We start from the raw sequence: 22,703 nt of genomic DNA, 5'->3' as shown, positions 1-22,703 counted from the left end.
AATCAATCAAATGTATTTATAAAGCCCTTTTTACATCAGCCGTTGTCACAAAGTGCTGTACAGAAACCCAGCCTAAAACCCCAAACAGCAAACAATGCAGATGTAGAAGCACGGTGGCTAGGAAAAACTCTCTAGAAAGGTCGGAACCTAGGAAGAAACCTAGAGAGGAACCAGTCTATGATGGGTGGCCAGTCCTCTTCTGGCTGTGCCGGGTGGAGATTATAACAGTACATGGCCAAGATGTTAAAACGTTCATAGATGACCACCAGGGTCAGATAACAATAATCACAGTGGTTGTAGAGGTGCAACAGGTCAGCACCTCAGGAGTAAATGTCTGTTGGCTTTTCAAAGCTGATCATTCAGAGTTAGAGACAGCAGGTGCGGTAGAGAGAGAGTCCAAAACAGCAGGTAGCATTGTTGCCAACTCATTTTCAGGGTAAGTTGCTAAAGGCAGGTTGATTTGTTGTTAAAAGTTGCTAAATGACTTTGTGATGTCATTGACATTAATGATATAGTTTGTTATATACTGTAATATAGATTTTTGCCAATGGAAATGTGGTGCATGTCGCCCAATAATTGAATCTTGATAATCATAAGTGGCCTGTGTTCCAGTAGAGAGTAACAGGATAGTAGTGACTCTAGGTCCCAAACAGCCCTTAGAGAAAGCTGGAAGCTGAAATATATTGTAGTGACTATGATTTTGGGGTTAATGTAGTCTATATGATGCAATAGTTCCTATCTTCCACTGAGGGGGGCATGTACACACAAACAGAAACAGGAAGAGAGTTAAAGTGAGGTCTGTGAACAAGAAGTAATTAACACTAGTGCCTTGGTCCTTGACACACGTTTGTGCTCAAGTTCAATTTAACATAACAGGCAGAGACTAACTTTCACATGGCTCTTCGTCTCTCCCTCCTCCTCCTCATCTTCTACAGGGTCTCAGCAGGTAAGGGTAACATTAACATGAATTAAGGGTGAAGTCACCTGAGTCAATTCACTTTAAACACTGTATAATCAATCTCTATCATGAACAAGCTGTTTAAAAGTGTTGGAGCAATACGATTTTTGTTATTTTTCCTCTGTACAGATTCTATTAAATGTTAACTCTAATTTAAATGTGTTTTGTGTTGATGTATCCACAGGGAGGCATGTGTCTGTGCAGACAGGAGGCTCCATCACCTTCCCATGTAGCTATGATCTGAATCACATCAACCATGTGAAATACTGGTGTAAAGGATTACGTTGGGATGCATGTTCTTATGTAGTACGCACTGACCATCCTAAGAGCAGTGGTAAGACCTCAATCTCTGATGACATCAACAAGAGAATCTTCACTGTGACCATGACTGACCTGACGTCATGGGACTATGGGAATTACAGGTGTGTTGTGGAGATCAATGGAGGAACAGATATCAGGATACAATGGTTCTACCTATCTGTCACTCCAGGTAAGATCCCTTCACTTTTCATATCTAGTAAAGTAGAATGAACAGTGCTCAGAAATGTCCTATGGAGTGTCCTGTAACCTGCAATGTCAAATACTAAATAATGATCCAATTATAAATAGCCTACTACAACAAATGAAATGAGAACTGTGAAACCTCTCTGAAATTCATAGACAGATCTATACTGTACATCTCTGTGCAATTAACTGACCATGTTTTGAAGCTGTACAGTGTTTGTTTACAATTACATTGTTTGCAAACAGCTGAGTAAAACAAGATTATATTTTGGGTCATGATGGGGCAAAAGTTGAACTAAGCTCCTGATGCAAGTTACATTCTTCAAGAATCAATGGCAATATATAACTATTATGAATTTAAAAGACCAAAAATGGATATACCAATCACATACTGCAGCTTTAAGGAATTTGTAAGGAGCCTGTTGTAAAAGCACTTTATGATCAATATGATTCACTTTGTTTAATCCACTGGTATCATCTGGAACTAATTGTAATATTAACTATGAATGTGATGTTGCTATACAACCTGACTATCTGGTATACCATTAACTTCATTGATGATATTGTTGTTTTACCTCACAGCAACCCAAGATCCAACCACTCAACAACTCTCTGTCTCTCCAACTGCTGAGCCTGTTCAGACTGACAACACAAGTCAAGGAGCTGAGGGGAACATGGAGGAAGTCCACCAGAGGTTATTAACGCTAACCAAACACCCTCCCTAAATGCATATAGAGACTGTTATCACTTCCTCTTGTGGTTGCCTTGTGAGAAGTAGCAGCAATGTTGGTCTTATTCTCCCTCATTTGCAAAGACAAGAAGAACACTTAAAATAGTCATAATCTCAATAATAATAATAATCTCAATAATAATCATATCATCTCTTCATTTGCATTGTCAACTTTCACACATGTGAATAGATCAATAATTGTTCCATTTATCACAACAGTGCATACAGCAAATTATCAATTTATAATGATCTATTTAAATTGTATTATTAATTCAAGTTTTTATATGTAATCCATCAGGTCCATAGATGTGAAAGTCCTACTCATCTCTCTGGGCATGTTGGTGGTGGTGACAGCTGGTATCCTAGTAACATGGAAGATGTGGAGAAAGCATAGTAAGTAGTCATTTTATGTGAATATAAAAAAGGAGAATAGTTTAGAAAAATACTAAATGTATTGATATTATGACCAACAGTATATTTCTTGCCTGTGATTTATCTTGAATGACAGAAAATATTTGTACGTATTGTCTTTAAGAAATCCATTCAGAGGTATTATTGTACTATAACAAACTCAGAAGTAATTGACATCTCCCTCTCTTTATTCGAGAGGACAATAAGGCCAAGGACCAGACAACTAACAACTCAGTGGTAGGATAAACCTATTTTATTTAATTATTTTCAACAACCTGCTATTCTGTTCTAGATCTGGGATCATCTACCAGTTGATTATCAATGAGTTGACATAAAAGGTCCCATGTTCTAACTGAAACCAAGCTCTTATAACACTCAAGATGTTGAAAAATGCTGTTAATAACATAGAGAACAGGAAATTGTCAGTTCACTAAATATATCTCTGACTGCATCCTATCATTTCACAGTATTACAGCTGATGACTGTTTCTAAACCAATTCTATGAATTCTTGACAAACACATGACATTTGAATATGCATTAGACAGATATGACATATTTTGTTTGCATGTATGTGTAAGAGTGTAACGGTTGACGTCGGGGATAGAGGACCAATACGCAGCAGGAATGTGGATGCTCATCTTAATATTTATTTTAAATAAAGAGAACACCAAAACAACAAAACAGAACGCACGACCAACAAAACAGTCCTTTCAGGCTCACACAGGCAAAACAAGAAACAATCTCCCACCAACACTAAACCAAACACATACCCATATATAGGACTCTCAATCAGATGCAACTAGAAAACACCTGCTTCCAATTGAGAGTCCAATCCCAATAAACTAGACATAGAAATACAAAAGACTAGAGACCACATAGAAATACAAACCTAGAACATAACCCCAAAAACCCGGAACTAACTAAACCAACACCCTACTAAATAAATCACCACCCCGAACCACATAAACAAAATACCCTCTGCCACGTCCTGACCAAACTACAATAACAAATAACCCTTATACTGGTCAGGACGTGACAGTACCCCCCCCCCCCCCCCCCCCCCCACCCAAAGGTGCAGACCCCGGATGCACCTCATAAAATTTTTTTTTTAAAATCCCCCTAAACTAAAGGGAGGGAAGGGAGGGTGGCTGCCGTCACCGATGGCACTTGTGCTACACCCCCCCTCCCCAACCCACCTATACAGGAGGTGGTTCTGGCTCCGGCCTACTGTCCTCCAGAATGCAGACAGACTTGCTCAGTTTCGGGCCGTAGGCAGACTCCCATCGTTCCGGATCGTAGGCAGACCTCTTCCGTTCCACACTGTAGGCAGACTCATTCGATACACAGTTAATCATCTTTAGCTAAGGATTGTCAACAGACTTACTCAGTTCCGGGTTGCTTATCGACTCCCTTGCTTCCTAGTCATAGTCAGACTCACCCAGTTCTGGGTCACAGGCAGACCCCTTCGTTTCTGGGTCGCAGGCAGGCTCCTTCGGTTCCGGGTCGCAGGCAGGCTCCTTCGGTTCCGGGTCGCAGGCAGGCTCCCTCGGTTCCGGGTCGCAGGCAGACTCCCTCGTTTCTGGGTCGCAGGCAGACTCCCTCGTTTCCGGGTCGCAGGCAGACTCCCTCGGTTCCGGATCGCAGGCAGTCTCTCTCGGTTCCGGACTAGACACTGTTGCCGGATACTCTGGACTGCACACTATTGCCGGATACTCTGGACTGCACACTGGTGCCGGATACTCTAGACTGCACACTGGTGCCGGATGCTCTGGACTGCACACTGGTGCCGGATGCTCTGGACTGCACACTGGTGCCGGATGCTCTGGACTGCACACTGGTGCCGGATGCTCTGGACTGCACACTGGTGCCGGATGCTCTGGACTGCACACTGGTGCCGGATGCTCTGGACTGCACACTGGTGCCGGATACTCTGGACTGCACACTGGTGCCGGATACTCTGGACTGCACACTGGTGCCGGATACTCTGGACTGCACACTGGTGCCGGATGCTCTGGACTGCACACTGTTGCCGGATGCTCTGGACTGCACACTGTAGCCGGATGCTCTGGACTGCACACTGTTGCCGGATGCTCTGGACTGCACACTGTTGCCGGATGCTCTGGACTGCACACTGTTGCCGGATGCTCTGGACTGCACACTGTTGCCGGATACTCTGGACTGCACACTGTTGCCGGATACTCTGGACTGCACACTGTTGCCGGATACTCTGGACTGCACACTGTTGCCGGATACTCTGGACTGCACACTGTTGCCGGATACTCTGGACTGCACACTATTGCCGAACTCTCGAGGCTGGGCTGATGCACTAGAAGCCTGATGCGTGGTACTGGTACTGGATGTGCCAGTCTGGGGACATGCTCCTCAGGGCTAGTGCGGGTAGCGGGAACAGGCCGAGTCGGACTGGGTTGACGCACTGGAAGCCTGATGCTTGGTGCTGGTACTGGAGGTATCAGCCTGGGAACACGCACCTCAGGGCTAGCGTGGGGAGCGGGAACAGGACGAGTCGGACTGGGCTGACGCACTGGACCATAGAGGCGTACTGGCGGTCTCGAGCACAGAACTGGCATCGATCTTACTGGCTGGATGCCCACTCTTCCCTGGCAAATGCGGGGCACTGGTACTGCGCGTACTGGCCTAAAAATACTTGGCCTCGCCACAGTACCCATTACCCCGAAGCACGGGACCTGTCCAGTCACTGGTTGCCCAAAAAAGGTACGGGGATTTGGCCTGGGGCTCACTCCTCACCCAGCCAAATTACCCATGTGCCCCCCCCAAAAAAAAATCTTGGGGCTGCCTCTCGGGTTCCTTTAAATCCTCCACAGCCCTGGAAATGCCTCTCCTCAACTCTGCCCATGTCTCCTTTTCCCGACAGTCCATATCATATTCCCATCGCTCCCTTCTCCGCTGCTTGGTCCTATTATGGTGGGAGATTCTGTATCGGTTGTCGTCGGGGATAGAGGACCAATACGCAGCAGGAATGTGGATGCTCATCTTGATATTTATTTTAAATAAAGAGAACAACAAAACGAAGAACGCACGACCAACAAAACAGTCTTGTCAGGCTCACACAGGCAAAACAAGAAACAATCTCCCACCAACACTAAACCAAACACATACCCATATATAGGACTCTCAATCAGAGGCAACTAGAAAACACCTGCCTAAAATTGAGAGTCTACCCCAATAAACTAGACATAGAAATACAAAAGACTAGAGACCACATAGAAATACAAACCCAGAACATAACCCCCAAAACCCGGAACTAACTAAACCAACACCCTACTAAATAAATCACCACCCCGAACCACATAAACAAAATACCCTCTGCCACGTCCTGACCAAACTACAACAACAAATAACCCTTACACTGGTCAGGACGTGACAAAGAGAGTTTAGCTCCTCTTGTCAGGCATATCGTGGAAACAAACTGTGGTTTAGGTGGTAAATAGACAAGTCCTGTTCTTCTTTGCTATTTATTTCTTTGCAGTCTGCTGACTCTGAGCAGGACATTACATACAGCACAGTGACCCACACCAGAGAAACAGCACCGCAGGTACAAACTGAATAAACTTGGTTTTGGTCTGTGGAGATCTTGGACTAGTACCGATCACTCCATCTTTGCAGTGAGATGTGAGATCTCCTCACATCAACACCATCATCCCAGAAACCCTAGACCCACTCCAATTTGCATACTGCCCTAACAGATCTATAGATGATACGATCTCTATTGCACTCCACACTGCCCTTTCCCACCTGGACAAAGGAACACCTATGTGATAATGCAATTCATTGACTACAGCTCAGCGTTCAACACCATAGTGCCCTCAAAGTTCATCGATAAGCTGAGGAGCCTGGGACTAAACACCTCCCTCTGCAACTGGATCCTGGACTTCCTGACGGGCCACCCCCAGGTGGTAAGGGTAGGTAACAACACATCCGCCACACTTATCCTTAACACAGGGGCCCCTCAGGGGTGCGTGCTCAGCCCCCTCCTAAATTCCCTTTTCCCTCATGACTGCACGGCCAGGCAAGACTCTACCACCATCATTACATTTTCCGATGACACAACAGTGGTAGGCCTGATCACCGACAACGACGAGACAGCCTATAGGGAGGAGGTCAGAGACCTGGCCGTGTGGTGCCAGGACAACAACCTCTCCCTCAACGTGATCAAGACAAAGGAGATGATTGTGGACTACAGGAAAAAGACGCTCGAGCATGCCCCCATTCTCATCGACGGGGATGCAGTGGAGCAGGTTGAGAGCTTCAAGTTCCTTGGTGTCCACATCACCAACAAGCTAACATGGTCCAAGCACACCAAGACAGTCGTGAAGAGGGCACGACAAAACCTATTCCCCCTCAGGAGACTGAAAAGATTTGGCATGGGTCCTCAGATCCTCAAAAGGTTCTACAGCTGCACCATCGAGAGCATCCTGACTGGATGCATCACTGCCTGGTATGGCAACTGCTTGGCCTCCGACCACAACGCACTACAGAGGGTAATGCGAACGGCCCAGTACATCACTGGAGCCAAGCTTCCTGCCATCCAGGACCTCTATACCAGACGGTGTCAGAGGAAGATCCCTAAAAATTGTCAAAGACTCCAGCCACCCTAGTCATAGACTGTTCTCTCTGCTACCGCATGGCAAGCGGTACCGGAGCGCCAAGTCTAGGTCTCAGAGGCTTCTAAAGAGCTTTTACCCCCAAGCCATAAGACTCCTGAACATCTAATCGAATGGCTACCCAGACCATTTGCATCTTTACACCACTGCTACTCTCTGTAGCTATCATCTATGCATAGTCACTTTAATAATTCCACCTACATGAACATACTACCTCAACTAACCGGTGCCCCCGCACATTGACTCTGTATCGGTACCCCCGTGTATATAATCTCGCAATTGCTATTTTACTGCTGCTCTTTAATTACTTCTTACTTTTATGTCTAATTCTTATCCATATTTTTTTGAAACTGCGTTGTTGGTTAGGGGCTTGTAAGTAAGCATTTCACTGTAAGGTCTACACCTGTTGTATTCGGGGCAAGTGACTAGTAACATTTGATTTGAGCTGGGGTTCTCTCTCTCACTCTCTCTCTCCTCCATCTCTGCAGTGATAGCTGGTGTTCTCTCTCTCTCTCTCAACTCGATTTCAATTCAAGGGCTTTATTGGCATGGGAAACATACTGTATGCTTACATTGCCAAAGCAAGTGAAATAGATAATAAAAGTGAAATATACAATACAAAATCAACAGTGAACATTACGCCAACAAACGTTACAAAGGAATAAAGACATTTCAAATGTTAAATTATGTATATACAGTTGAAGTCGGAAGTTTACATACACCTTAGGCAAATTTAAGCTCAGTTTTTCACAATTCCTGACATTTAATCCTAGTTAGAATTCCATGTCTTAGGTCAGATAGGATCACCACTTTATTTTAAGAATGTGAAATGTCATAATAGTAGAGAGAATGATTTATTTCAGCTTAAATTTATTTCATCACATTCCCAGTGGGCCAGATGTTTATATACACTCAATTAGTATTTGGTAGCATTGCCTTTAAATTGTTTAACTTGGGTCAAATGTTTCGAGTAGCCTTCCACAAGGTTCCCACAATAAGTTGGGTGAATTTTGGCCCATTCCTCCTGACAGAGCTGGTATAACTGAGTCAGATTTGTAGGCCTCCTTGCTCGCACACGCTTTTTCAGTTCTGCCCACACATTTTCTATAGGATTGCGGTCAGGGCTTTGTGATGGCCACTCCAATACCTTGACTTTGTTGTCCTTAAGCCATTTTGCCACAACTTTGGAAGTATACTTGGGGTCATTGTACATTTGGTAGATCCATTTGCGACCAAGCATTAACTTCCTGACTGATGTCTTGAGATGTTGCTTCAATATATCCACATAATTTTACTCCCTCATGATGCCATTTATTTTGTGAAGTGCACACGGGGTGATGCTGCCACCCCGTGCTTCACGGTTGGGATGGTGTTCATTGCCTTGCAAGCCTCCCCCTTTTTCCTCCAAACATAACAATGGTCATTATGGCCAAACAGTTCTATTTTTGTTTTATCAGACCAGGAGGACATTTCTCCACAAAGTATGATCTTTGTCCCCATGTGCAGTTGCAAACCGTAGTCTGGCTTTTTTATGCTGGTTTTTGGAGCAGTGGCTTCTTCCTTGCTGAGTGGCCGTTCAGGTTATGTTGATATAGGACTCGTTTTACTGTGGATATAGATACTTTTGTACCTGTTTCCTCCAGCATCTTCACAAGGTCCTTTGCTGTTGTTCTGAGATTTATTTGCACTTTTCGCACCAAAGTACGTTCATCTCTAGGAGACAGAATGCGTCTCCTTCCTGAGCGGTATGACGGCTGCGTGGTCCCATGGTGTTTATACTTGCGTACTATTGTTTGTACAGATGAACGTGGTACCTTCAGGCGTTTGTAAATTGCTCCCAAGGATGAACCACACTTGTGGAGGTGCACTTTTTTTTCTGAGGTCTTGGCTAATTTCTTTTGATTTTCCCATGATGTCAAGCAAAGAGGCACTTAGTTTGAAGGTAGGCCTTGAAATACATCCACAGGTACACGTCCAATTGACTCAAATTATGTCAATTAGCCTATCAGAAGCTTCTAAAGCCATGACATCATTTTCTGGAATTTTCCAAGCTGTTTAAAGGCACAGTCAACTTAGTGTATGGAAACTTCTGACCAACTGGAATTGTGATTCAGTGAATTATAAGTGAAATAATCTGTCTGTAAACAATTGTTGGAAAAATTACTTGTGTCATGCACAAAGTAGATATCCTAACTGACTTGCCAGAACCATAGTTTGTTAACAATAATTTTGTGGAGTGGTTGAAAAACGATTTTTAATTACTCCAACCTAAGTGTATGTAAACTTCCGACTTCAACTGTATACAGTGTTGTAATGATCTTCCAGTTCTCTGCTGCCAATGACTGGACGAACTGCAAAAATCTCTGAAGCTGGAGACTCTTACTTCCCTCACTAGCTTTAAGCACCAGCTGTCAGAGCAGCTCACAGATCACTGCACCTGTACATAGCTCATCTGTAAATAGCCCATCCAATCTATCTTATCCCCATACTGTATTTATTTATTTATCTTGCTCCTTTGCACCTGTCGTGTCTTTGGCTATGCCGGATTAAGTGGTATGACATGCTATTCTATAAAATCCTTTCTCTGTAATTAATTATACCTGATTAAGCTAATCATGTAAATGTAATTAACTAGAAAGTCGGGGCACCACGAAAGAGTGTTTATTGAGCTGTTATCTTCCGAATAAACTCTTAAAGACCTAGTAATATTTTACATCAATAGCAGTCAATATTAATCATCACCTTATTTCAGTCTCATCTGAACATCGTAAATTATTGGTTATCTTCACGAACCCTGGCTAACAAGTTGAATCAGCAATACAAATTTTGGTTTAATTATTTATTTACTAAATACCTAAATAATCACACAGAATTACATATTCACAGAATGCAAATTATGTCATACAGAAAACCTCCCTGGTGGATGGAGCCGACATGACGGCTGGTTACACAAAGGAAAGGGGGTTGGGTTCTTAGTGAAAGAGCGGGAAGAGTGAGGAACAAAGGGAGAAGCTATGCTATCGTAAATACAGTATCTTATGCATTCTAAATTACCGCTCATTTGGAAAAGGAAAATGCAATAAATATTTACTCTGAGCTGCGCTTCGGTAGGTTGGTCGTAGATGCTGGCCGTGTTGCCCAACAGAGATCTTCCTGTCCTCGGAAGAATGTCTCTGGTGGTAAATTGGATATGTTGTAGTATCGTCGTTGTGTGTTAGACTGGATCCGTCGTCCGTCCTTTCCTAGCCCACGTTTACAGCGGCTGCTGCTAACTCAATGGCTAGGAGGTATCACTTCTGTTGTGAATAAGAGTTCAAAGTTCATACCATTCACAACCAAAGCTCACGCTGGGGTTGGCTTAGTTCTGTAGTTGACATGTTAGTCCTTTTAACGTGGAATCGTTGTCCTCACAACAGTTTATTATCTGAATCCTTCTGACATCGGACCGTCGCCATCATGTTCCCGGAACAGAACGTTTTTCGCCCTTTTAACGCAGAGGCTGCAGACCTCGCGTACTCGGAACAGGAGGTTATGATAAAAACAACCTAAAGGTTGATTCTATACATCGTTTGACATGTTTCTACAAACTGTAGTATAACTTTTTTGACTTTTCGTCTGGACTAAGTAAGCATGCGCGCAGTGGATTTGGATAGTGAACCTAACGCGCGAACAAAATGGATTATTTGGAAATAAATATGAACTTTATCGAACATTTATTGTGGAGCTGGGATTCCTGGGAGTGCCTTCTGATGAAGATAATCAAAGGTAAGTGAATATTTATAATGTAATTTCTTAGTTTTATTGACTTCAAGATGGCGGGTTTCTGTTTGATAGTTGTTAGTGTCATCTGGGCTGTACTCAGATTATTGAAAATTGTGCTTTCGCGGTGAACCTTTTTTGAAATCTGACAATGCAATTACATTTAGGAGAAGTATATCTATAATTCTGTGCATAACACTTCTATATTGATCAATGTTTACGATGAGAATTTATGTACTATGTGTGCTCATTTTGCTGATTCACCGGTGTGTTTGGAGGGAAAACAATTCTCAACATTACGCGCCAATGTAAAATGCTGTTTTTGGATATAAGTATGAACATTATCGAGCAAAACGTACATGTATTGTGTAACATAATGTCCTAGGAGTGTCATCTGATGAAGATCGTCAAAGGTTAGTGCTTCATTTAGCTGTGTTTTGGGTTTTTGTGATGCATCTAGTTGCTTGGAAAATGGCTGTGTGGTGTTTCTTGTGAAGTTTATGTCCTAACATAATCTAATTTTATGCTTTCGCCGTAAAGTATTTTTGAAATTGGACAATGTGGTTAGATTAACGAGAAGTTTATCTTTAAAATGGTGTAAAATAGTTGATTGTTTGAGAAAATGGAATTATGAGATTTTAGGTGTTTTAAATTTGGCGCTCTGATTTTCCACTGGCTGTTGTCAAAATCAATCCCGTTAACGGGATGAGAACGGGAAGGGGTCCCAAAGAGGTTAATTGCAATATTGTAATTGCTTTGCCACCATGGCCTATTTATTGCCTTACCTCTCTTATCCTACCTCATTTGGACATGCTGTATATAGATTTTTCTACTGTATTATTGATTGTATGTTTGTTTATTCCATGTGTAACTCTGTGTTGTTGTATGTGTCGATGTCACGAAACACTTCGATAGCAGGAGGGGTGAAGTCAGGCGCAGGAGACCGTGAAACACACATTTAATAGTTATGAAAAAATGCCGCAACAAGGCAGGGTGCACAATAATAAGGTAGGAGAACAACTCCAAAAATACCAAAGGACGGGATACAGTCCGGCAACCCTAATGCCTAAAACACGCAGCGTAAAATCGAAAATGCAATGAACCCCTACGTGCCCAAAAGGCATGACACAATAAACAATCCCGCACAAATCCCCAAACGAAACAGACAAACTAAATACCCCACTAATTGACTAACACAAAACAGGTGCAGACTAAACAGACATAACCAAAAGACACAGAAACAGATCTGTGGCAGCTAGTAGGCCAGCGATGACAACCGCCGAGCCCCCCGACCGGGGAGAGGCGCCACCTTCTGTGGACGTTGTGACAGTCGAACTGCTTTGCTTTATCTTGGCCAGGTGGCAGTTGCAAATAAGAACTTGTTCTCAACTAGCCTACCTGGTTAAATAAAGGTGAAATAAAATAAAAAAAATATGCAAATAGTTAAAGTACAAAAGGGAAAATTCACATTTGTACAGGTTTTTCTAGTGGCAACAGGTCACAAATCTTGCTGCTGTGATTGCACACTGTGGTATTTTACCCAATATATATATATATATATATATATATATATATATATATATATATATGTATCTAGTATGGTCATCTATTTGGCAGGAGGTTAGGAAGTGCAGCTCAGTTTTCACCTCATTTTGTGGGCAGTGTGCACATGTGGGCCTGTCTTGTCCTGAGAGCCTGACTTTGTTGACTTTGTTAGACCTTGGCTGCAGCCTAGGGTCACTTTATTCTAATCTGTTCATTCTTCACTCCCATGTCTTATACCTTCGGGTCAGAAGTGGGCGTAACCGCCTTTAGGGCAATTCTCTGGGCGTACCAAGTTAAGAGACAAGGCCTAGATTTTACTCAAATCCAATTTTAGACAACTAACTTCACATTTCATCTTTACCAAAACATTGTCTTTGATTTGGATATTTTCCACACAACGTACAATGTATAAACATCAGGCATATACTGGGAAAACTCTTAAAGGTACAATGTTTTCATAATAACGTCATCTGTTAACCTTTAATAACAAAACAAAAATTACATACATTTTCATATTCCATCTATTGTCATGACCACCATTGTGGCTGACGGAAACCATTGTTCCAAAGTCCCTTTATTGCATGTTTAATGTTCTGAGGCCAGTTCTCCATAGTGAGGACAAAGGAATTTCGCCTGTGGCCTAAGATTTATCATGGGCGTGAGGGGTCATAAAACCCCCACATCTTCAGACCCCGAGATCTCTCCTCCTCTGTTGGGGGTGAGAGATAATCTGTAGGATTGTGGTCTCCTGTAACCTGACCTGATCAGGACAGTCATGACAATGGCATAGAAGGCCATTCTTGCCTTGTCTCTCAGATCGTTCACAGCTTTCTGGAAGTTTTATGTGGCGCTGATGTTTAGGCCAAGGTATGTATCGTTTTTCTGTGTAATCTAGGGCAACAGTGTCTAGATGAAAATTGTATTTGTGGTCCTGTCAACTGGACCTTTTTTGGAACACCATTGTTTTTGTCTTACTGAGATTTACTATCAGGGCCCAGGTCTGACAGAATCTGGGCAGATGATCTAGGGGCTGTTGTAGGCCCTACTTGGTTGGGGACAGAAGTACCAGATCATCAGCAAACAGTAGCCATTTGACTTCAGATTCTAGTGGTATCACGTTTCAGGTAAGACCCAGATGCAGACAACGTTGAAGTAACAACAGCTAATTAATCCAACAGGGGCAGGCAAAAGACAGGTCAAGGGCAGGCAGTGGTCAGTAATCCAGATAGGTGGGGCAAGGTACAGGGCGGCAGGCATGCTCAGGGTCAGAGTAGGCAGAGGTAAGTAATACAGATAGGTGGGGCAAGGTACAGGACGGCAGGCAGGCTCAGGGTCAGAGTAGGCAGAGGTAAGTAATACAGACAGGTGGGGCAAAGGTACAGGACGGCAGGAATGCTCAGGGTCAGGGCAGGCAGAAATGGAAAGACAGGTGAAACAGATCAGGGTGTTACAAGCAGACTGTTCTAGTGCCCTCGCGAATTCGTTGATATATATGTTGAAGAGGGTGGGGCTTCCCTGTCTCACCTCCCCGGCCCTGTGGAAAGAAATGTGTGTTTTTTGCCAATTTTAACCGCACACTTGTTGTTGGTGTACATGGATTTTATAATGTAGAATGTTTTTCCCCAATCACCAATTTCCATCCATTTGTATAGCAGGCACTCATGCCAAATTGAGTTGAAAGCTTTTTTGAAATCAACAAAGCATGAAAAGAATTTGCCGTTGTTTTGGTGTGTTTGTTTGTCAATTAGGGTATGCCGGGTGAATACATGGTCTGTTGTACGGTACTTTGGTAAAAAGCCAATTTGACATTTGCTCAGTACATTGTTTTCACTGAGGGAATGTACGAGTCTGCTGTTAATGATAATGCAGAGGATTTTCCAAGGTTTCTGTTGACGCTTCATCTATGGTAGTTATTGGGGTCAAATTTGTCTCCACTTTAGTGGATTGGGGTGATCAGTCCTTGGTTCCAAATATTGAGGAATATGCCAGAGCTGAGGATTATGTTAAAGACCCTTGTGTTGTTTTAAGGGAAATTTGATGACTTTTCCTTGAGTGACCCCAACATTAGAAAAAGTGAAACATCACCTTTGTTCATATTTTAGTGAAAGCTGTACACCACCAGGGTACAACGATTGTCTTAGGGTAATTTTTGACCCGGCAGTTATAAAACTATTTACACACCACAAAAAACACACACACACACACACACACACACACACACACACACACACACACACACACACACACACACACACACACACACACACACACACACACACACACACACACACACGAGATTGAGATTATGTGTGCTACTGATTGAACTCAGACAAAACTAGAACTTTCTTGTGCAAGTGCAGCATCTCCCCTCCACAACCCCACACATGACTCAAGTTCACAGACAAAATAAAACAATTTCAGACAAAATAAACATTTCTTGAAAGCATTGTTTACTAATGGGGAACGCAATCAGAGGCTATAAAGGTGCTGCAGATGACAGTCTCTCTTTGCTGAAGCCATAAGTGCACGTTTTAGTGCCCAACAGGTCGAAGATCTGATTTTTTCAGATGTCCAGGAGGAACAAGAGAACAATGATTTAGAAGAGGAGGTATCTTAAGAAGAAGTATGGGAAGAAAACAACCCAGAGCATGATGCATCATCTTCAGATGAAGAAGAAATCCCCCAAGCTGAAAGATACATTTTTGTCAAAGAACAGCAAAATAACATGGTCCTTGTCACCACATGACAACCAGGGCAGGATGGCAGCACAAAATGTCATAAGGATGACCCCAGGGCCCACAAGACATGCAGTTGCCCATGTCCAGGACCACCTCAACATTTCCATAAATATGGAGACACCTGGAAAAGGATGTATGAGGTTGACCTGCATGCCTACATAGGACTGCTAATCTTAGCGGTGTGTATAGGTCCCGAGGCGAGGCTACATGTAGTCTCTGGGATGCAGAGAGTGGAAGGGCGATTTTTTTGTGCCACGATGCCACTGAAAGTCTTTCACACTTTCTCAAGAATACTAGGATTTGATAACCGTGAGTCAAGACCTGCAAGACGTGTGAGAGACAAAATGCCGGCCATAAGAGAGGTCTAGGAGAAGTGGGTGGAGCGTTTGCCATACCTCTACAACCCTGGGCCTGAAGTAACAGTGGATGAGCAACTGGTTCCATTCAGAGGTAAATGTTTATTTTCCTATCTGTAATGTAAGATATTTTCACTGTTCATTTTATTATGTATTGCTGTAATATCGTTGATTTATGTGATTGTTTTCTGTGACATTGATGCTAATTACTGATAGTGTTACGCTCGTCGTAAAGATTTGACCAAGGTGCAGCGTGGTAGGCGAACATTTTACTTTATTTAAAATGAACACCGACAAAACAACAAAATACAAAACGAACGTAAAGTTCTGCAGGCTACACAGCAGCTATGCAAAATCAAGATCCCACAAACTAAAGGTGGAAAAAGGCTGCCTAAGTATGATCCCCAATCAGAGACAACGATAGACGGCTGCCTCTGATTGGGAACCATACCCGGCCAACAAAGAAATAGAAAACATAGATTGCCCTCCCTAGTCACACGCTGACCTAACCAAATAGAGAATAAAAGGGATCTCTAAGGTCAGGGCGTGACAGTACCCCGCCCCAAAGGTGCGGACTCCGGCCGCAAAACCTGACTCTAGAGGGGAGGGTCCGGGTGGGCATCTAGCCTTTATGGCGGCTCCGGTGCGGGACGTAGACCCCGCTCCGCTCGTGGATCCGCCATCTTCGGTGGCAACTCTGGTGCGGGGATCGTCGCCGGAAGCTTCGGACCGCGGATCGTCGCCGGAGGAACCGGACCGCGGATCGTCGCCGGAAACTCCGGACCGCAGACCGTCGCCGGAAACTCCGGACCGCCGACCGTCGCCGGAGGCTCCGGACCGCCGACCGTCGCCGGAGGCTCCGGACCGCCGACCGTCGCCGGAGGCTCCGGACCGCCGACCGTCGCCTGAGGATCCGGACCGCCGACCGTCGCCGGAGGCTCCGGACCGCCGACCGTCGCCGGAGGCTCCGGACTCCCGACCGTCGCCGGAGGCTCAAGGGCCGCGGATCGTCGCCGGAGGCTCCGGACTGAGGAGGCTCCGGACTGCGGAGGCGCACTTGAGGCCTAGTGCGTGGAGCCGGCACAGGGCGCACCAGGCTGGACAGATGCACTGGAGGCCGGTTGCGTGGAGCAGGCACAGGTCGTACCTGGCTGGGGAGACACACTGGGGACTGGGTGCGCGGAGCTGGCACAGGATAAACTGGGCCGTGGAGGCGCACTGGAGGTCTGGAGCGTAGAGCTGGCACAACCCGTGCTGGTTGGATGCTCACTTTAGCCCGGCAAGTACGGGGCTCTGGCACTGGACGCAATGGGCTGTGAAGGCGCACTGGAAACACAGTGAGTAGAACCAGCGCAGGATATCCTGGTCCAAGGAGGCGTACTGGAGACCAGGAGCGCTGAGCCGGCACAACCCGTCCTGTCTGGATGCTAATTTTCGCACGGCAAGTGCCGGGAGCTGGCACCGAGCGCACCGGGCTGTGAATGCGCACTGGAGACACAGTGTGTATCCCCGCATAACATGGTGCCTGAACGGTCACACGCTCCTTACAGCGAGTGCAGAGACCTGGCTCCGCCAACCACCCCGTATGCCCCCCCCCCACAAAACAAATTGGGGGCTGCCTCTCGTGCTTGCGTTGTGGTTGCGACCCCCAGAGTCGTCATTGATGGTCCTTCGTTGCTTCCGCCTGCTTCCCCGGCAGGCTTTCATATCTCTCCAATACTTCCTCCCAAGTCCAGGCTATTCTCTCCTCAACCTCTTCCAAAGACCAGGATGCCATCTCCTCCCGGGCACGCTGCTTGGTCCAGTTGAGGTGGGATCTTCTGTTACGACCGTTGTTGTAAAGATTGGACCAAGGTGCAGCGTGGTAGGCGAACATTTTACTTTATTTAAAATGAACACCGACAAAACAACAAAATACAAAATGAACGTAACGTTCTGCAGGCTACACAGCAGCTATGCAAAATCAAGATCCCACAAACTAAAGATGGAGAAAGGCTGCCTAAGTATGATCCCCAATCAGAGACAACGATAGACAGCTGCCTCTGATTGGGAACCATACCCGGCCAACAAAGAAATAGAAAACATAGATTGCCCACCCTAGTCACACCCTGACCTAACCAAATAGAGAATAAAAGGGATCTCTAAGGTCAGGGCGTGACAGATAGTAATTTATTTTGTCAAAAGATTGCTGTCCTTTCTGACAGTATATGCCCAGCAAGCCAGCAAAGTATGGCATCAAGATATGGGTGGCCTGTGATTCACAATCCAGCTACGTTTGGAAGACGCAAGTCTACACAGGGAAGCCGATAGTGATAGAGAAGAACCAGGGGATGCGGGTTGTGCTTGGTGTGACAGATGGACTGAGGGGCACTTGTAACCCCGTCTCTATGTTTTTGGTTGGACAGGTTTCTCAATTTCTTTTTTAGATTTTTGCATTCTTCATCAAAACGTTTGTCATTGTTGTTCATTTTCTTAGGTTGTCTGCTTGAAATATTTTGATTTGATATGTGAGCTGAGAGGTCAAATATACTGTTTAGGTTTTCTACTGCTAAGTTTACACCTTCACTATTACAGTGAAACGTTTTGTCAAGGAAATTGTCTAGAAGGGATTGAATTTGCTTGGGGTTTGGTCTTAGCTGTTTGGGGTGATCTTGGTGTCGGTTCTCAAGGTGCAGGTCTTTCAGGAGGGGGTCTTGCAGGTCTGGGCGGGGTGCAGGTTGCTCGCTTGCTCTTGTGTGAGTTGCTGGGGGTACGGTTGAAGGTGTCGTACTTCAGGGTCCTTCAGTGTTCTGGCAAAAGTTGGATTGCTGACTTGTAGAGGTGGACCTGGTCATAAATGTTGTTCAAGTCCAGGGTGGAGTGGTGGGCCTGGTAGACATTAGGTTTTTGTCATAGTCTCGCAAAATGCTTGCAATCAACCTCTGTTTGGTGGCAGGGTGAAAGTCTTTTCACCATCTCTGCAGTGTGAGCTGGGGTTCTTTCTCTCTGTCTCTCTTCCATCTCTGCAGTGTGAGCTGGGTTTCTCTCTCTCTATCTCTCTCTCCATCTCTGCAGTGTGAGCTGGGTTTCTCTCTCTCTCCATCTCTGCAGTGTGAGCTGGGTTTCTCTCTCTCTATCTCTCTCTCTCTCTCCATCTCTGCAGTGTGAGCTGGGTTTCTCTCTCTCTATCTCTCTCTCTCCATCTCTGCAGTGTGAGCTGGGTTTCTCTCTCTCTCTCTATCTCTCTCTCCATCTCTGCAGTGTGAGCTGGGGTTTCTCTCTCTCTATCTCCATCTCTGCAGTGTGAGCTGGGTTTCTCTCTATCTCTCTCTCCATCTCTGCAGTGTGAGCTGGGTTTCTCTCTCTCTATCTCTCTCTCTCCATCTCTGCAGTGTGAGCTGGGTTTCTCTCTATATAGCTCTCTCTCCATCTCTGCAGTGTGAGCTGGGTTTCTCTCTCTCTATCTCCATCTCTGCAGTGTGAGCTGGGTTTCTGTCTATCTCTCTCTCCATCTCTGCAGTGTGAGCTGGGTTTCTCTCTCTCTATCTCTCTCCATCTCTGCAGTGTGAGCTGGGTTTCTCTCTCTATCTCTCTCCATCTCTGCAGTGTGAGCTGGGTTTCTCTCTCTCTATCTCTCTCTCTCTCCATCTCTGCAGTGTGAGCTGGGTTTCTCTCTATCTCTCTCTCCATCTCTGCAGTGTGAGCTGGGTTTCTCTCTCTATCTCTCTCTCCATCTCTGCAGTGTGAGCTGGGTTTCTCTCTCTATCTCTCTCTCCATCTCTGCAGTGTGAGCTGGGTTTCTCTCTCTCTATCTCTCCATCTCTGCAGTGTGAGCTGGGTTTCTCTCTCTCTATCTCTCCATCTCTGCAGTGTGAGCTGGGTTTCTCTCTCTCTATCTCTCTCCATCTCTACAGTGTGAGCTGGGTTTCTCTCTATCTCTCTCTCCATCTCTGCAGTGTGAGCTGAGTATCTGAAGTTCCTGTACTCTCACTTCCTATGCATATAGACATGTGTTTACCTTCAGTGCTGTCCATTTCTCAGAGGCCAAACCGAGAGCCACCATGACGTGATGTACAGCACTGTCATACCTGATCAGTTCAGGACAGCACAGAATGTCAACATATGGCTTCAAGCATCTCGGCTGTTAGACAACATTATGGCTGTTACTCATTAAACGTCATAGCCCTGGCAAATGTGCATCTGTTTTAGAAAACAATTGTATTTCCATTATACTTTTCTGTCTTGGAACAAGCAATAGGTAAATGTACACTATAACAGTATAACAACACGTTTTTGTTATTTGTGTCTCTCTCTACCAACAGGATCTATTTCCTGAAGCTGATGATGATGTCACATACAGCACTGTCATCCCCCAGCACAAGGCCCAACTAAAAGGACAGACCAAGGTAAAGCTCTTCTACTGATTATCCACAGCTAGTATTATGTTATCAGAAACAACAGTAGGTGATTGTTTCCTCAGTGTTAATATAGTCATGGTTATGTCACCATTATAGCTGTAGGCCTAATATATCACCTTTATGTTACATATCACAATTATAACTGTCTATACTTTTAATTTCACTGAGAACTGTGTTTTTATAGTGTACTCTCCATCATGACAGAACTTTCCCTGTTCACCTCTCTCCCTGTTCCTCCTCTGTAGTCAGCAGAACCAGATGATAATGTGGTCTACAGCTCACTAGCTCTACAGGTGACCACACAGGTCAGTGTTGGTGTCTCCTCTGTCTGTTGTACCAAATGATGCTGATCTCTCAAAGATACAGACAACACCACATTACTATGTGTAGTAAACATCACTGTTTAACCACACAAATCTTTCTTAGTGTATTTGTTTTGCTGCATGTAAAATGTAATGACATTGTGACCAGCTAACCTCATTGTTATCAGTGTGTATCCATAACATTACAGTGTGGACTGTGCCTGGGTTTGTGTGAAGTTGCCCCTAGATGCTGATCTTGGGTCAGATTTCAATTTATTTCCCACTGAAGATTAAGGTTAGGATAGGAAGAGGGGAAGCTGATCCTAGATCTGTATCTAGTGGAAACGTCACAATGGAGATTGTGACTGAATGTTTCACTTCCTCTCCAGCAGAGGGCAGCAGCACAATAGTGACTGACAGAAGGCCTTGGTCGAGTCCTTTTCCTGGATGGACAGAACACTCCCCTCTCCTGTGTCACAACATCTATCTGCCTCCAATAAGCTTCTGTCATACCTGTTAACCCACACCATAAAGACCCCTCTATCCTTTTGTGTGATAAACTGCTGAAGACAGTCTGCTGTGTTTGTTCTGATTATCAACACATTTCTGTTTATAGTTTATGTTCCATCCACCTTTCCTCTTGTCTGGTGTTTCTTACATCATGATCTTATTGATCTCATCTAGTTAAATGTCCTATGACTGTAACTAATCATGATCAAACGTGTATTATGATCTTAGTATAGATAGCTACTCTGTATAATAACTCCTGTACTGCGATAATAAAATGTACTATATATATATATATATATATATATATATTAAACAATGGACATTGATTGTTTAATGCAATTGTTACATCTATTTATAGCAACTATTTGTAGGAATTACACAAACATTTTCTTTTTGCAAAACATATTTATTGGTAATCATTTAAGTCGTTTTTTTATGAATAAAAAAAATGGGGGATAGATCAGCTTTAATATTGCAGATAGATTGTGGCTTCTATCAATGTATTTGTCTGCATCATTTCCAATCCCATATATATATAGCTAAAAAAAATAAAGGGAACACTTAAACACCACATCCTAGATCTGAATAAAAGAAATAATCGTATTAAATACTTTTTTCTTTACATAGTTGAATGTGCTGACAACAAAATCACACAAAAATAATCAATGGAAATCCAATTTATCAAGCCATGGAGGTCTGGATTTGGAGTCACACTCAAAATTAAAGTGGAAAACCACACTACAGGCTGATCCAACTTTGATGTAATGTCCTTAAAACAAGTCAAAATGAGGCTCAGTAGTGTGTGTGGCCTCCACGTGCCTGTATGACCTCCCTACAAAGCCTGGGCATGCTCCTGATGAGGTGGCAGATGGTCTCCTGAGGGATCTCCTCCCAGACCTGGACTAAAGCATCCGCCAACTCCTGGACAGTCTGTGGTGCAACGTTATAGGAATCATTGTAGTTGGTGCCTCGGCCATTGACATATACATTTGTGTACAACACAGAAACACAAACCACACATGGCTTATCATCTCTTCCTCGTCATCTTCTCCAGACTCTCAGGTACGGGTAAAATATTTTGATGAATTGATAAAGTCTCATGTTTCTGTGCACTGCTGCTTGAAGTCAGGTACTGGCTACATGCTGAAACCCTGAAGACAAAATATTGGCTAGCCTATATATTGAGCCCACACTCATCCCTGCCATACCAGCCATGTTGTGCACTACTCACTTCTACTGGTGTCCTGAATGGGTAATTAGTAAACCACCTTATCAGTCGAAATGTCAGCCTGTTTTGGTGGGATGGAGTTGTGGCATTCCATGGTGCCATCACCATGCATACATTAGTTAATATAAACTGGTTGGTTCGAGCCCTGAATGCTGATTGGCTGACCACTGTGGTATACCACGGGTACCAACCAGTGGGTATGACAAAACATGTATTTTTACTGCGCTAATTATGTTGGTAAACAGTTTTTAATAGTAAATAAGGTACCCCAGGGGTTTGGTATATGGCTAATATACCACAAGCCCCTGTATCCAGGCACTGCGTAAGAACAACCCTCAGCCGTGGTATATTGGCCATATATCACACCCCCTCGTGCCTTTTTGCTTAAAGACCAATAAGAAAGAGATCTCCAAAGCTCTCTACCAAGAACAGCTAATGAGGGATGAGCCTGGATAAATGTAACCACTCAAACTCATGGACAAAGCTATGGAGTGACCATCCAAGATAGTAAAATGATAGTTTTAAGCATGTTTTGAGGCTATACAGTGTTTGTTTACATTTACAATGTTTACAAACATTGGAGAAAAACAAGCTTACAGTTGAAGTCGGAAGTTTACATAC

The 22,703-nt window shown here is 44.2% G+C and overlaps 1 protein-coding gene across 2 annotated transcripts; it reads left to right on the top strand.

The window, feature by feature from the left end:
- Nucleotides 1-379: 379 nt before the first annotated feature.
- On the top strand, nt 380-21,143 carry LOC115193546 (CMRF35-like molecule 3). 2 transcript variants are annotated; one of them, XM_029752268.1, is made up of 8 exons: nt 380-946; nt 1,143-1,448; nt 2,045-2,156; nt 2,491-2,585; nt 2,800-2,840; nt 19,947-20,030; nt 20,288-20,347; nt 20,737-21,143. In XM_029752268.1, the coding sequence occupies exons 1-8, from the start codon at nt 895-897 to the stop codon at nt 20,752-20,754; spliced, it is 768 nt and encodes a 255-aa protein (XP_029608128.1). In that variant the 5' UTR covers nt 380-894; the 3' UTR covers nt 20,755-21,143. The 2 variants fall into 2 exon arrangements, with proteins under 2 accessions (XP_029608128.1, XP_029608127.1); XM_029752267.1 differs by having other exon boundaries at nt 20,734-21,143.
- The last annotated feature ends 1,560 nt before the right edge of the window (nt 21,144-22,703 follow it).

Source organism: Salmo trutta, chromosome 5, assembly GCF_901001165.1.
Source record: "Salmo trutta chromosome 5, fSalTru1.1, whole genome shotgun sequence".
NCBI lineage: Eukaryota > Metazoa > Chordata > Actinopteri > Salmoniformes > Salmonidae > Salmo > Salmo trutta.
This window is presented reverse-complemented; position numbering and strand designations above follow the sequence as displayed.